At 45.8% G+C, this 16,209-nt stretch overlaps 2 protein-coding genes across 3 annotated transcripts in view; both read left to right on the top strand.

Annotated features, from left to right (window-relative positions):
* The first annotated feature begins 3,648 nt into the window (after nucleotides 1-3,648).
* il1rl1 (interleukin 1 receptor-like 1) overlaps nucleotides 3,649-16,209 on the top strand; it is a 43,474-nt gene continuing 30,913 nt past the window's right edge. The window contains exons 1-3 of one of the 2 annotated variants that reach the window (XM_049594355.1): nucleotides 3,649-3,744; nucleotides 4,414-4,547; nucleotides 14,006-14,069. In XM_049594355.1, coding sequence (XP_049450312.1) covers nucleotides 14,009-14,069 — 61 coding nt within the window. In that variant the 5' untranslated portion in view covers nucleotides 3,649-3,744; nucleotides 4,414-4,547; nucleotides 14,006-14,008. Of the gene's footprint in view, nucleotides 3,745-4,247; nucleotides 4,548-14,005; nucleotides 14,070-16,209 lie in introns of those variants that run through there. The other variant, XM_049594356.1, reaches the window with a different exon arrangement.
* On the top strand, nucleotides 9,195-11,439 carry LOC125899798 (uncharacterized). The gene has a single exon (XM_049594359.1). The coding sequence runs from the start codon at nucleotides 9,195-9,197 to the stop codon at nucleotides 10,794-10,796; it is 1,602 nt and encodes a 533-aa protein (XP_049450316.1). The 3' UTR covers nucleotides 10,797-11,439.

Below are 16,209 nucleotides of genomic sequence, written 5' to 3'. Positions count from 1 at the left end.
ATTGAGTTACTGAATTTAAAAACTAACGCGTTAGAGTATTAGTTACTGCCAGTAGTTACTAACGGCGTTACTGTAACGCGTTACTAATAACGCTTTACTGCCCAACACTGATGATGAATCATCTCTACTTTCTAAAGTTTGTTTTGGAGTTCCACAAGGTTCTGTGCTCGGACCAATCCTATTTACTCTATATATGCTTCCCTTAGGTAACATCATTAGAAATCACTCTGTAAATTTCCATTGTTATGCGGATGATACACAGTTGTATTTATCTATGAAACCAGAAGAAAGTAATCAATTAACTAAACTTCAAAAATGCCTGAAAGACATAAAAACCTGCATGAGCACCAATTTCCTGATGTTAAATTCAGACAAAACTGAAGTTTTTGTTCTTGGCCCCAAACAACTCAGAGACTCTTTGAGGCTGTTTACACGTTGCCGGCTATTTTCATAAACGGACATTTCACCGTCTCCGGTGAGCATGCCAAACCTGTAGGTGGCAGTGTAATGAGAAGCTCGAGCCTTCCATGTATCCATTGTCACCATAGCAACATAGGTCACACTTTTGACACAGGCGCAAGTTCCGGCGCATACTGTGACATCAGCTGCCTATAACTCCGTTTATCTCAGTTTACATGCAAACGCGCAACTGGAGTTTTCCAAAATCTCCACTCTGGCCGGAGTTTTTAGAAAGACTCGTTTTCAGAGGAGAAATCTCTGTTTGCGTGTAAACGAAGGGCACAGACGAAGGAAGATGTCTCCGTTTATCAAAATCACCGTGTACGTGTAAACAGCCTCCGAATCTGATGACATAGTTTCTCTAGATGGCATTGCTCTGGCCTCTAGCACTACCGTAAGAAACCTCGGAGTAATATTTGATCAAAATTTGTCTTTTAATTCTCATTTAAAACAAACCTCACGGACTGCATTTTTTCATCTGCGTAATATTGCGAAAATTAGGCCTATCCTGACCCGAAAAGATGCAGAAAAATTGGTCCACGCTTTTGTTACCTCAAGGCTGGATTACTGTAACTCTCTGTTATCAGGTAGCTCTAGTAAGTCCTTAAAAACTCTCCAGCTAATTCAGAATGCAGCAGCACGTGTACTAACAGGAACTAAGAAACGAGATCATATTTCTCCTGTTTTAGCTTCTCTGCACTGGCTCCCTGTAAAATCCAGAATTGAATTTTGAAATCCTACTGTTAACTTATAAAGCTCTAAATGGTCAAGCTCCGTCATATCTTAGAGAGTTCATAGTGCTATATTATCCCACCAGAACACTGCGTCTCCAAAAGTAGATCAGGAGCCAGAGCCTTCAGCTATCAGGCTCCTCTCCTGTGGAATCATATTCCTGGTGCGGTCCGGGAGGCAGACACCGTCTCCACATTTAAGACTAGACTTAAGATTTTCCTCTTTGATAAAGCTTATAGTTAGGGCTGGCTCAGGCTTGCCCTGTACCAGCCCCTAGTTAGGCTGACTTAGGCCTAGTCTGCTGGGGAACCCCCCTATAATACACCGGGCACCTTCTCTCCCTCTCTCCCCCTCTGAGAACTGCGTGGTAAGTGCTTCCCGGGCACGGCCACTAATATATTATTTTGTAACTGTAACATCAAGTGTAAAAGCCTATTTTCAGCCATTCTTCTATGAAATGTGTCCATGCTTTACTGTTGTTCTTAATGTGAACTCACTAAGCAGAACATGAGCAGCACTTACAGTCATCCGATCACTACATTAAAAAAGCAATTAGCAGTCATGAATTACTGTGTCCTTCCGTTGGAGAGCACCCACTGTCTACTATTTCACTTAGTGGGAATCCTTAGCTCAGAGTTATTTCTTAAAGCCACCCATTAGGTGGGTGCGGGAAGTCTTCCGCCATGAGGAATCCTGTTACCCAGGAATACCATTAAGCTTTTCTCCAGCTCATTCATGCATGTAGAACCAAGGGGAAATTCCATGGTAAAATACAGGCTGTTTTTATTGGCTGCTGCTGAGCAAACAGGAGAAGGTGAACATGTGGTTTCCTTGGTCACCAAACTGATACTAAGCAGAGTGGAGTACTGTAAATTTGAGATTTATCCTGACCTCCTAGACGTCTTACTCCTTTAACTCATGTCTTTGTCACTCATTACAGGAGCTCTCATAATGAGTGACCTGGATTAATGAGTCAGAGTAAGAATAACAGACTCACTCATAGTAATGTGATTCACCACCTTAATTTTCCACACTTGTCAAGCACAGTGGAGTTAATATGTTAAAACATTTGTAGAACATTATTCTGATAACGTAAGTGTGAGTGCAGCTGATAGACTCAATAATATGATATTAAGATAAAAAGCAAAGTCTATCATGTGTTTAAACAATAATATTGTCACATGCTGCTCATCAAGCTTTGTTTCCTGAAGGGCCTCCTGTCCAATGTCAGCTGGGAAAGGCTCAGTGTTATGTTTATGAATACATTACGCTGACACGTTGTCAATCCTCTGATGAAGGCGGCTTCAAGGTGCTTCCCCTGTGCGCATTTGTCTTGTCTCCATCAACATGTATCTCTACATTGTGCAGTATAATCCTTTGTTTCCATATTGACAAGAAAAAAAACAGATTTGAGAGTCACAAGAATAAGGTCATAATTTTGGGAAATAAAGTAAATAATCTGTAATTAAACTTGTAAATTTATAGTTTAATCTTGCAATATTACGGTTTATCTTCTTGTGAATTTATAAATTTAATATTGTAACATTATGACTTTTCGCCCCACTCCTCCGTCATAGTTTCTGCTTTCAGTACTGTGCTTGAAATAAAAATACAATTTAAAAAAAAGAATAAAATAAAAACAGGGGAAACGATATTTTCTGAAAGTAAAGTCAGACTTCGGCTGTGTTTTTCCAGGAAAGCTGCGTTGAATCACAGCAAATAATTTCAGTCTTGCAGCCATTTTAATTCAATGTGTCTAATTCATGATCATCATTTGGCGCATTATTTTAAAGGTTTACACGTCCTGAAGTTTGCCATGTCAGAGTTTTCCCATATGGATTCATTGTCAGGATGAGATGTGTTTCTAAGGGACAGAAGATTCCATCCAAAGCTCAGAAGAAATGGCTCTAATTTCATTAAAGTCACTGCTCCCTTAATTTCCCAGGAAAACGGTGAGAAGTGTGTGTGTGTGTGTGTGTGTGTGTGTGGGGGACACATTCCGTTCATCCTTGTCCAGGAAATGTGTGGGTGCAGTGCCTCTTCTGTGCCAGTCCCATGAGACGTGCATAACTACCTTGCCTGTGAGTTTTAAAGTTGTGTGAGTGTGTGGGTGAGCTGCAAATGAAGTGCTGTTCTCATTCTACATTCTGACCCTCACCTATAGTCATGAGCTTTGTGACTGAAAGAAGTAATACGGATACAAGTGGATGAAATGTGTTTTGTCTGTGGGGTCGCTGGGCTCAGCCTTGAGGGGCTTTCACACTGCTACGCGGTCATTTAAATGAGGGGAAGAGGTTTCAGACACAGCGGTCGGGGTATGAAGTGATTAAAGCTCAGATCCATGCGCATGGACTTTGCTCTGTCGTGGTGAGTTCACTGTGTTGAACTTCTGGTGGTTGCCACCGTACCCAAAGGCCTGCCCAGATGATTTAATGGGCATCACACAAACACAAAGCAGACAAGATGAAGGAGCTGATAATGTCGGTGTATGAATACCTGGAGTCACAGCGCCAACAACTTTCAAGGACAACCAGAAGAAAGATTGGGCCTGGGGTAACATTTGCACTAAACTTCATTTTCCACATTTAACGACGTGGACAAAGATAAAGAATCAATTTTTCCATTCCATGCAGGGTACAGTGACACCCGTGGGACTGTATATGCAGATTATGTAGTCATGGTAGCGATGTCAACATGGTGATGACAGGGCAACGAACATGTGGTATCTTGTCCTTGTGAGTGTGCCTCACATCATGCTGTATTACAAGCGACAACAAAGTCTACTAGATGATAATATTTATTTCCTCTCAGCAGCAGCAGAGCAGACAAGCCAACCTCGTCTGGTGCCTCACGACACCACAGTTGGCACATCAGAGTCTTTGTAAATACACCTGTCACTTTTTAAAATCTGCTCGGTACAAAGGATTAAAACACAAGTACAGTCCCTCAACAGCAGCAGTTTGGGTTTATGTCATTTTGGCACGCACACAAATGCTGAAGCACAGAGAGAGATTTCTAAGAATTTAGAGGCTTCCAGTTAAGGCACACCAGTGTGTGTGTGTGTGTGTGTTTACATGCTTGAGTGAGGGAGAGGAAGAAGTAAAAAATGGGAGAAGGCAAACGAAAGGAAGTAGTGTGTGTGTGTGTGTGTGTGGGTGTGCGTCTAAATGAATGAATGTATCATTATGTGCGTGCATGTCTGAGGGTAATTTCCTTTTCTAGCTGTCATGATGCTGCTCACCCACTGAGCAGCGATGAACAGAGGAGATATAAAACCACGCAGAGGAGGAGATGAAGACAGAAGAAGACAGAGTCTGACTTGATCCCCTCCGGCTGTCAGCGTGCACTCACACAAGGTAAGTCAGCCGTCTCATTTTTTACTCCTGCAAGTTTATTTGAAACTTTATTAAACTGTAAAACTAATAAAGGTATTTTATAGTTTTTGGGGAACTTACTTACTTAGATGTATGAGAGGACTGCACTTTATTTAATCAATGCATTTTTCTTTGACAATTTCTTAATCACTTCATCAACTGCTGGACATTAGTTGATTTTGCAACCTTTCACATAGTGGCAGCATTTTAAAAATCATTCATAACGGCACCAAGATGAATTAATTTTTTATACTCACTGTACTTTATTTTATATTTCATTGAATTTTATGAGAGACCTTTACATCCAGTTTATTCAGATGGTCAAAAAGACAGAAAGTTGGAATTTTCAGAAAAATGTCTCTGCTTTACAGACGCAAATATTTACATCGGCATTATCTCTAAACAACCAAATCTGTTTCGACGGTACACAGTGTAAATCTGTGTTATGCCTGAGTTATTTACATTCTGCTATAACAGTAGAAAACACACAGACAGACAGACAGACAGACAGTGCGGGATGGGTTTGGGCTGTTGATCTCCAGAGCTGCACTAATCAATATTGTAGCATTAACAGTGGATAAGATGTGTATGGGTCGCTCACAGTTACTCACTGAGAATGATCCAGCTCTGCAGCTCTGAAGAGCTTGTTCAGCCTGGACTCCCTGAGAGATGAGATCTTGTATCTCAATGGGACCTCCCTGACTAAATAAAGGATAAATAAAAATAATTTTGAGCCTGATTCACAAACTCCTCTTATTAACCCACCAGTGTCTGCAGCGTCACACCTGAGTGCTTCAGTCACATTATGGTCTTTCATTGTGGCATTTGTGGCATCAAAGCTGGGTGGTTTTTCTACCATCACTTGATGTCTTTGTGCTGATTCAGCCCCTGAACACTGGGTGTTTTTATCACCAACACGTCCCTACTTTTCCAGTGGCTTTTGTGCCATCAATCCTGAGTGTTTTAAGCCGAAACACGATCTCTTCCTGACCATAAATAAGTGGTGCTTTGTGTGAACCTAACAACATGGTAATCACATCATTGTTTGAAACCAAACCGGTGTTTTCAGCAGTGTGTGTGGCACCGCACCTGAGTGTTTCACATCATGGTGTTTCCCAGCAGCATCTGTGGCATCAAACCTGTTTTGTTTTTTGTTTGTTTTTTTTTACCAAACCTACTTGTCTTTAGGGGCATATTGCTCCATTTGAGCCCCTGAACCTGTGTGTTTTTCACCGACACATTGCAGCATTTCCCAGCAGCATTTGTGGCATCTAACCTGGGTGTTTTTTTTTTTTACCAAACCTTGGTGTCTTTAGGGGCACATTGTGCTGTTTGAGCCCCCGAACCCGGTTGTTTACCCGTCCCTGCTTTTCCAGTGGCTTTTGTGCCATCAAACTTGCTGTTTTAAGCCAGAACGTGATCTTATCCAAACCATAACCAAGTGGTTTTTGTGCCTAAACCTCACATCAAGATAATCACAGTGTTGTTGAAACATAATCTTTTCCTGTCCATAACCAAGGGGTTTTTGTGCCTAAACCTCACAACAAGATAATCACAGTGTTGTTGAAATATAAAAATCGTTAAGTGCCATGTATCCCCTGCATAGTAACCCACAAATGTAACATACCGGTGGTTTGCAAAAGTATACAATACAAACATTTTTTGGGGGACTGAGCCTTCAGCAGCCATAGATCAAGATTAGTTAGACAACATAACAGAGCTTCAATATTAGTTTTACAGCCATCAGGTGGCCAGACGTGTGTGTCTAAGTGAATGCCATGTTGCCTCATGTCTGCTGCATGTGTAACTAAGCAACTGCTTTCTAAAAATCTATATATCTATCTATCTCTATATATCCCTTAACCATCTCCTGTTGTGTTTCTTCATATCTAAAACTGAGATGCTGACTCTTTAAATTAAAGGGCCATTTATAGTTGCTGATGCCTTTAAAGGAAACTGTATGCAACAGCCACAGTTGTGTAATGAGTGTCACACTGAACCTGCAGTTTTTCAGTCCTGTCCGGAGAGGAACTTGTGATACAGAAGATAAGATCCTTCTGTCCTGTGCAGATACTGTTTTAGAACATCATAGTTTCCACTGCATGCTGATGCAAACTGCTGCTGTGTGCTTGGTAACTTGTGCGTTTGATGCAAAGAACAATGTTGTTTTGGTTGTGGTTATTCTTTTTCATTTTAATGTGGGTGTAGCACAAAGTTTATTACAGCTCAAAGCTGAAACCTTTGGAAACTGCAGAAGTAGGTTGAGGTCATCGTAGGGTTAGACACTGATGCTCAAAGCTGAATTATTACATAGTTTGGCTCCAACACGCAGTTGCCTCCTAATTCTAAGGAACAGTCCTATGAAAGAGAGTTGATAAACTGTAGGATCCCCTCTGATAGAAGCCGCTTTTTACTGCCTGTTTGAGAAGGGAATATCATGCTGTTATGTCTCCTTGCCGTTCTGCATATAAGATACGATTGCAGGAAGAGAACAGTGTGGTCTCGCCTCTGAGCCGGGAACGTGGGCAGTAACAGCCAAGGTCTGTGTAAAATGTGAAGCTGGAGAGATGTGTTTTAAATGGAGTTAATTGTTTAACTTAGGTTCAGGAGCAGGACCACGCCTCAACCACTCCTCTAATCACCTGACTAACATATATATACCAGCACAGCTCTACCACAAGCCTCTCAGATCTCTCGAACATTGGTGACCCTACATAGGTTATCTCAGCAAGTGTGTTTTTTGTGCGTACTCACCGATGGATCACGTGTTGCAAGTCAACCTGTCCGAATCAGACTCCGACGACTTGTACGACTCTCTGTTCGAGCCAGGTGATCCTCTGACCCTGTCTCAGCAGTCTGCCGGTAGCCGAAACTCCCAGGGGAGCCGGCTGCGCTCTGTGGTCCACATCCCTCCGTCTCGCCGTGGTTCTCCGTCGGGCTCCATCAACGAGATCGCCCCAACTCCTAGTGGATCTCAGGCCTCCTCTCCTCCGTCCTCGCGGGTGGGAAATCTACGGCGCGTCCACAACCGTGGGAGCCAGCGGCGGTCTTCTCCTCCTCCTTCCCGAAGCGGTGCAGCGTCTAGTCAACCTCGCCGCTCCCGCGGGGCTCCGTCACGCTCAACTCGGCCATCTCCACCATCTCCACGTCCACAGCAAGAGCCCGACATCAGGGATTGGACCATCGCTCGGCTCCAGCGGTTCCTGAGGGCAAAAAACATCCCCTTCCACCGCAGCGACAACAAGTCCAGGCTGTTCCAGCTCTATTCAGCCGCTGTCCGGGCTCCCGAGGCCACAGCTCCTTCTCCCAAGCCGGCCGCACTTCCGGGTCGCCCTCCGAGGCCTACTCCCGCCAGCGTCACCATCGGTGATGTCACAGCGCCTCCACCACTCCAGCCGGAGCAGCCTCCCTCATTCATTCCCCCAGCCGGGGGTCAGGTCGTATCACCCCCTGTGCCTGCTCCCTCAGACGCAGATATGTCACGCGCCATATCTGCCTTCTTCTCCTCCCTGTCTCGCAGGCCTCCACTCTCACCCCGTGCACACACATCCTCCATCCCCACATCCCTTTCCTCTACCCTTCCTTCCAACTATCCTGTTCCGGCTGGCATCGCAGCCCAGGAGCCCGTTCCAGCACAACAGGCTCCTCCGGGTGTTTCACTGCCTTCCACTCTCTTTCCGACGTGTCTCTCCTTACCCCTCCCCTACCCCCTCCCTTCCCCAACACCCTAATGTTTTTTCCTCTGCTGCCGTCTACACTCTGGCCACAGCCACACCACCAGCTCCGCCGGCCTCTGCCATTCACCGCCCCTCACCCGTCTCGCACTCACTGCGCCAGCAAATACTGTCCGGTAATTATGTAGACCTAGCCCAGCTCATTCAGCCATCTTTTTTCGACAGTAGTCAACCCAGGGAACTGCAGACTGTCCTCGGTCCAGATCTATTAAAGCAGTCAATGCCAACCAGGTCCAAAGACTTGACTCCTGTTGAGTTTGCTCTCGCTTTCTCCCTTTTTCGCGATGTCATCTGCTCTGCTTTTCCTCACCGTCGATCAGAGCTGGACGACTATCTGTCCATCGTGTTGGACATGGCTTTGCATTTCGGGGGGACGGGATTTTACACCTACCATGTCCACTTTGCCGCACAAGCAGCTGGCCGGTTGCAGCAGCTAAACCAGGGGACATACTGGGGGGCCCTCGATTCAGAAATATACTGCCGCATTTTCGCAGCTCGTTCCTCCCTCTCCTGCGACTTATGTGGCGCCCCTTCTCACCCTGCCTCTGCATGCACTATCAGGGCTCCGCCACCACACTCCCGCCCCACCACCCCACGCAATGCTCCGATCTTTGACCGTCTGTCTTCCGCTGCACCCCCCCCTCCTGTCATCCCCAGAGCTAAGGACGCACGTCCCACTGTCAATGTGCCGGTGCCAAAGGGCGTCGACAAGCGAGGACGGCCGATCCTCTATCAGGGCGGTAGGATGGTGTGCAATAATTTCAATCAGTGGGGTTGCAACTCGTCCGGCTGCCGTCTCCTGCACGTCTGCTCCTTCTGCGGGGGCGCTCACGCCAGGACCACCTGCCCCCACAATCCCACCAACACAGCAGCATGACTAGAACGTCACCTCAGCATGCCCATCAAGGTATGTGCACTCGCTGCTGCTCTCAGTGATCACCCTGATAGGCAGTTTGTCGATTTTCTCATCTCTGGCTTAACTCACGGTTTTCACCCTGGCATGGAGGTGCTTCCTAATTTTTCCCACACATGTCACAATCTTCAATCCGCTCTCACTGAGCCCGACACTGTTGACACGTTATTGGCAAAAGAGGTCACTGAGGGATTTATGATAGGCCCTTTCGATCATCCTCCTTTCCCCGTATTCCGTATCAGTCCCATCGGTGTCGCCACACGCAAATACTCGGGGAAAAAGAGGCTGATCATTGACCTGTCGTCCCCACACGGCTCCGACATCCCGAGCATCAACAGCCTTATTCCTAGCCCAGATTTCTCCATGCAGTACGCCACCATTGACCATGCCATGGCACTGATTCGTCTGGCGGGACACGGAGCATGGCTGTCTAAGGCTGATATCACGAGCGCATTCAAGGTCTTGCCCATTCACCCCGACTTCTGGTGTTATTTCGGTGTCTGCTGGAAGGGGGCTTACTACTTCTCCGTGCGTCTCACTTTCGGCTGCAAGAGCAGTCCCAAAATCTTTGACTCCTTATCCGAGGCTCTATGCTGGATCCTCTCCAACAATTACAGGCTCCCCTACGTCCTTCATCTCCTCGACGATTTTCTTGTCGTGACCCCCCCATCCTCACCTCCTCGCCACGGTCTCACTACACTTACGTCTGCATTTTCTGACCTCGATGTCCCTCTGTCCGAAGAAAAAACTTCAGGACCTGGCACATCCATTGAGTTTCTGGGCATCACTCTGGACTCAATGTCATTCCAGCCTTCACTGCCTTTGGATAAAGTGCAGCGCATCTCGCTGCTCTTGTCTAATTATCTTCTGACAGACAGGTGCACCAAACGCCAGCTGCTCGCTCTCCTCGGGCACCTCAATTACACCATCCGCATAATTCCACAGGCAAAATCTTTTCCTTCTCAACTGCTGACCAAAGCTGCATCCATTCCCTCTCTCCACGACCACGTGGTTCTGGACGACACTTGTAAAACAGAAATGCGCATGTGGCAGCAATTTCTGTCATCCTGGAACGGCATCTCATTCTTCTATGACGACTTCATCACCCATCCCGAGGACATTCAACTCTACACGGATGCGGCTCCCTCCGTAGGTTTCGGCGGGTATTACGGGGGGAGGTGGTTTGCTGCCGTTTGGCCCTCCGAGTTCGAGTCCCGCGACACAGAGTCACGCTCTCCCTCGTCTGCTCTGTACGAGCTGTACCCCGTGATCATCGCCACTCTAATCTGGGGGCACGAATGGTCAAAAAAATGCATCACTATTCACTCTGACAACACAGCAGTAGTAGATATAATCAATAAAGGCCGTTCCCGTTCCCCAGCCATCATGCCATTCACTCGCAGACTCACTCTCATCTCCGCTCAGCATCAGTTCATCCTCCGTGCATCTCACATTCCCGGTCACCACAACGCCATTGCTGACTCACTCTCCCGCTTCTCTTTCCAGAAATTCAGATGCTTGGCTCCAGACTCGGATGTCCATCCCACACCAATCCCACCGTTTTCAGCGACCATATTCAGCTAAATCCTAATCTGGCAAATCTCACTCACACCTCCCAAGAAGCCATCCTTAACAGTTTAGCACCAAGCACACTATCCGCTTACCTCACCGGCTGGAATTCTTTCAAGAATTACCACACTACTTATCATCTACCGTTTCCCTCTCTAGATGCCTTGTCCATGTGCAACTTCATCACACACTGTCATACCGTAACAAAGATCCGGGCCTCCAGCATACAAACATATCTAGCCGGTATCAATTTATTCCATAAATTATCCACCGGCCTCCCTTGTCAATCGATCTCGCATGCTCACGTCACCATGCTAATCAAAGGCTTACGAAAGCAAGAACCGGCGCTGACAGCCAGACGCCTCCCCCTCACCTCCGATCTGCTCTGCCGCTGTATACACACTCTGCGCTCCGGTTACATCTCCCCCACAGTCGACTTAACACTGGAATCAATGTTTCTACTTGCCTTCTTCGGATTCCTGAGGTGCTCTGAATTCGCTCCAACATCATCTGTCTACGATCCTTCCCGTCATCCCAGTCTATCCGACATCACCACCCACACTTCAGACTCGCTCATATTCACGCTCCGCAGGAGTAAAACTGATCAGTTAGGAGTAACCTTTCCCATCTACATCTTCCGCCTCAACTCCTTTCTCAGCCCGCACGAGGGGCTTCCTAACAGCATGGGCTCATCAGAACACGAGACGGAACCCCCACACTGAGTCTCTCCGCCCACATCTACACCTCACCCAGTCCGACCCTCCGATGACGTCATCTCCATCCCGTTCATTCACCTGCCAATCTGCACTCCCCCATTCATCACCACCCCATTCATAACCATTTTCTGACATCACATCCTTATTAAACCTTTAAACTGCATATCGTTGTGGTGTGGTCCTTGCTAGTGAATTACGCATTTTGATGGCAACCTACTGCCAGAGATTTAAAAAGCAGCTGTCAGCAGTTAGCAGCTAACTCAAAGGAGAAGAACAGTGGCCGTAAATAAATGTCAGCAAAACGGAAAAACAATAAGATTCAGGAGCTACTTACCCTCCGAGCAGAAGACGAGATCAGCCGCCATACAACAGAGAAGATAACTGACATTATGCTATTGTTGGTGCATAGAAAGTGCTGCTGACGTGAAGACGCTGTTGTGTTACATGTAACACCTGTCACAACTCATTCATTCATTCATTCATCTTCTAACCGCTTCATCCTCTTGAGGGTTGCGGGGGGGCTGGAGCCTATCCCAGCTGACATCGGGCGAGAGGCAGGGTTCACCCTGGACAGGTCACCAGACTATCGCAGGGCTGACACATAGAGACAGACAACCATTCACGTTCACAGTCACACCTACGGACAATTTAGAGTCACCAATTAACCTGCATGTCTTTGGACTGTGGGAGGAAGCTGGAGTGCCCGGAGAGAACCCACGCTGACACGGGGAGAACATGCAAACTCCTCCTGCTCTTCCTGTAAAGAGCGTTAGTGTTCTTAGCCCAGTCCAGTTTATTGTCCATGTGTACCCCCAGATACTTACAGCTCTGCACAATGTCCACACTGACCATGCTCATCATAAAACAAGCCAGATGTCTGATTTACCTCACAGAGCTACACACTGTATTACTTCTTCACTTGGATCTATTCCACATGACGTAGCTGGCTTTTGGAGCAGCACGTGTGCTTGTTTGTCTTTTACAATGCTCCATGTTGGCTATAAATGCAGCTAAAACCACCTGTTGCTATTTAAACTGTTAACTGTCAACTTCTTTGATCTTGAACCACTCAGACATCCTTGCTTCAAGTGCAGCTAGCTGCATGTCACCTGGTACTGTTTGTTATTAATGAGTCAGGGATGAGGTGGTGCAAAAAGGGGGAGGCATGTCAAATAATATTTTAAGCACTGGGAAGGAACTTTTCTGCTTAGGGCAGGGGGAAGTCTAAATTGATGTATTTTGTATTTATTTTACTGGCAATTTTTAAGGAAAGCTTTCTCTGGGAGGTTGTGAATGGTTGTCTCTATGTGTCAGCCCTGCGATAGTCTGGCGACCTGTCCAGGGTGTACCCTGCCTCTCGCCTGATGTCAGCTGGGATAGGCTCCAGCCCCCCCGCGACCCTCAAGAGGATGAAGCTTTCTCTGGGAGGCATGTTTTCTTTAAAAATCACCAAAATCACACCATTTATCACAGTAAGAAACTGTAAAAACTGTAAAAACAGAAATTATTGTGAGATTTTAAAATATCCCATTTCAAAAGCATCTTGTATTTTACATCATTTCACTTCTTTTTTTTTTCCACAAAAATGAACAGGTTAGTTACCATTAATGGACATCCGGCTAAGGAAAGCAAAACTTTTTGAAACCAACATCCCCTAAAATCAAAAGAAAGTCCCAGGAATGAGTCCTAAAACCTAAGAAATGAGTTAGCATTTTCACACTCTGGTTCCCTCATCTTGAAGTTAATGAGTTTTTGGTTAGATATCTGAAGTAAGGTCTGTGTTTAACAAAGCAGCTGCTAACAAGTGGCTAAATGAGATCACAGAACATCATCATGCCGAACACAGCCTTACAGCCTTACTGGCGTGGGGACATGAAGTTAAGCACCTGCAGTGTATTTCATTTACAGTATCGCGTTAGCCTTGACCTCTGCCGATTGCACTGAGGCTTCAAAAATCATGACAGTGGTGTTCATCTGTGAAGCCCATCTTAAAAAACAAACATGTAAGTATCATAAATGTTTGCTTACCACAGAGCTTATTTTCTGCAATAATCCAAAGGAAAAATCCCTCAGCCTTTTTGACAAGCGTTAGATAAACGTCATTGCTTACTCTGAACAACAAAACTAGGCCTGACTAATTCCTTTCCTCTGAAAACAAAAACACAAAGATAAGACCCAACATATTGATCTAAAAAAAGAAAACAGAGTTGGCTGCAACCAACCAGTGTTAACCATGTGAGTGACTGATATGTACAGTTCCCTACAAGTCTCTTAGTATCCGGTGTGTGGCCTCTGATAACAATTTCCTACAACATTTGTTTCGAAACTGTAACAATGGTTCTGTGAGGGTGAGGGGCCCTGCAGAGGCTGACTCAGGAAGCAGCACTGTGGTTAAAGGTTCCTGCAGGACTGATGTGCATGAATATAAACTGTATGTAACATGTGCCATGTTTGTTGTTTAACAAGAAGAAATGTGGTTTCACTCTGAATGCACTCTGTGTCTCTCAGGAAATGGATACTTCCCGACTCGGCTTCTTCATCTTCATTGTGATAACTGCAACTGCATCTTCAGGTAGGACGTACAGTGCCCTCCAAAAGTATTGGAACAGTGAGGCCAATTCCTTTATTTTTGTTGTAGACTGAAAATATTTGGGTTTGACATCAAAAGATGAATATGGGACAAGAGATCAACATTTCAGCTTTTATTTCCAGGTATTTACATCTGGATCTGATACACAACTTAGAAGATAGCACCTTTTGTTTGAACCCACCCATTTTTCATGAGAGCAAAAGTATTGGAACATGTCACTGACAGGTGTGTTTTGTTGCCCAGGTGTCTCCCAATTACACTAAACAAAAATATAAACGCAACACTTTTGTTTTTGCTCCCATTTTTCATGAGCTGAACTCAAAGATCTAAAACATTTTCTATACACACAAAAGACCATTTCTCACAAATATTGTTAACAAATCTGTCTAAAATCCGTGTTAGTGAGCACTTCTCCTTTGCCAAGATAATCCATCCCACCTCACAGGTGTGGCATATCAAGATGCTGATTAGACAGCATGATTATTGCACAGGTGTGCCTTAGGCTGGCCACAATAAAAGGCCACTCTGGAATGTGCAGTTTTATCACACAGCACAATGCCACAGATGTCGCAAGTTTTGAGGGAGCGTGCAATTGGCATGCTGACTGCAGGAATGTCCACCAGAGCTGTTGCCCGTGAATTGAATGTTCATTTCTCTACCATAAGCCGTCTCCAAAGGCATTTCAGACAATTTGGCAGTACATCCAACCGGCCTCACAACCACAGACCACGTGTAAACACACCAGCCCAGGACCTCCACATCCAGCATGTTCACCTCCAAGATCGTCTGAGACCAGCCACCCGGACAGCTGCTGCAACAATCGGTTTGCATAACCAAAGAATTTCTGCACAGAAACCATCTCAGGGAAGCTCATCTGCATGCTCGTCGTCCTCATCGGGGTCTCGACCTGACTGCAGTTCGTCATCGTAACTGAGTTACCGCCCCTGGGCAAATGCTCACATTCGATGGCGTCTGGCACGTTGGAGAGGCGTTCTCTTCACGGATGAATCCTGGTTTTCACTGTTCAGGGCAGATGGCAGACAGCGTGTGTGGCGTCGTGTGGGGGGGCGGTTTGCTGATGTCAGTGTTGTGGATCAAGTGGCCCATGGTGGCGGTGGGGTTATGGTATGGTCAGGCGTATGTTATGGACAACGAACACAGTTACATTTTATTGATGGCATTTTGAATGCACAGAGATACCGTGACGAGATCCTGAGGCCCATTGTTGTGCCATTCATCCACGACCATCACCTCATGTTGCAGCATGATAATGCACGGCCCCATGTTGCAAGGATCTGTACACAATTCCTGGAAGCTGAAAACATCCCAGTTCTTGCATGGCCAGCATACTCACCGGACATGTCACCCATTGAGCATGTTTGGGATGCTCTGGATCGGTGTATACGACAGTGTGTTCCAGTTCCTGCCAATATCCAGCAACTTTGCACAGCCATTGAAGAGGAGTGGACCAACATTCCACAGGCCACAATCAACAACCTGAACAACTCTATGCGAAGGAGATGTGTTGCACTGCTTGAGGCAAATGGTGGTCACACCAGATACTGACTGGTTTTCTGACCCCCCCAGACCCCCACAATAACGCAAAACTGCACATTTCAGAGTGGCCTTTTATTGTGGCCAGCCTAAGGCAAACCTGTGCAATAATCATGCTGTCTAATCAGCATCTTGATATGCCACACCTGTGAGGTGGGATGGATTATCTCGGCAAAGGAGAAGTGCTCACTAACAGATTTAGACAGACTTGTAAACAATATTTGTGAGGAAATGGTCTTTTCTGTGTATAGAAAATGTTTTAGATCTTTGAGTTCAGCTCATGAAAAATGGGAGCAAAAACAAAAGTGTTGCGTTTATATTTTTGTTCAGTGTACATTGATTATTCAAACAATAAATAGCACTGAATGTCTGAGCTCAGTTTCAGATTGGGTATGATAGATTTTGCCTGTGCAGACTGCATTTAGAGGTGGAACCAACATGAAAACCAGAGAGCTGTCTATGGGTGAAAAAGAAGCAATTGTGAATCTGAGAGAAGATGGACAATCAATCAGAGCCATTGCACAAACACTGGCCATAGCCAGTACAACCATTTGGAATGTCCTGAAGA

The sequence above is a fragment of the Epinephelus fuscoguttatus genome, linkage group LG13 (genome assembly GCF_011397635.1).
Source record: "Epinephelus fuscoguttatus linkage group LG13, E.fuscoguttatus.final_Chr_v1".
Taxonomy (NCBI): Eukaryota; Metazoa; Chordata; class Actinopteri; order Perciformes; family Serranidae; genus Epinephelus; species Epinephelus fuscoguttatus.
This window is presented reverse-complemented; position numbering and strand designations above follow the sequence as displayed.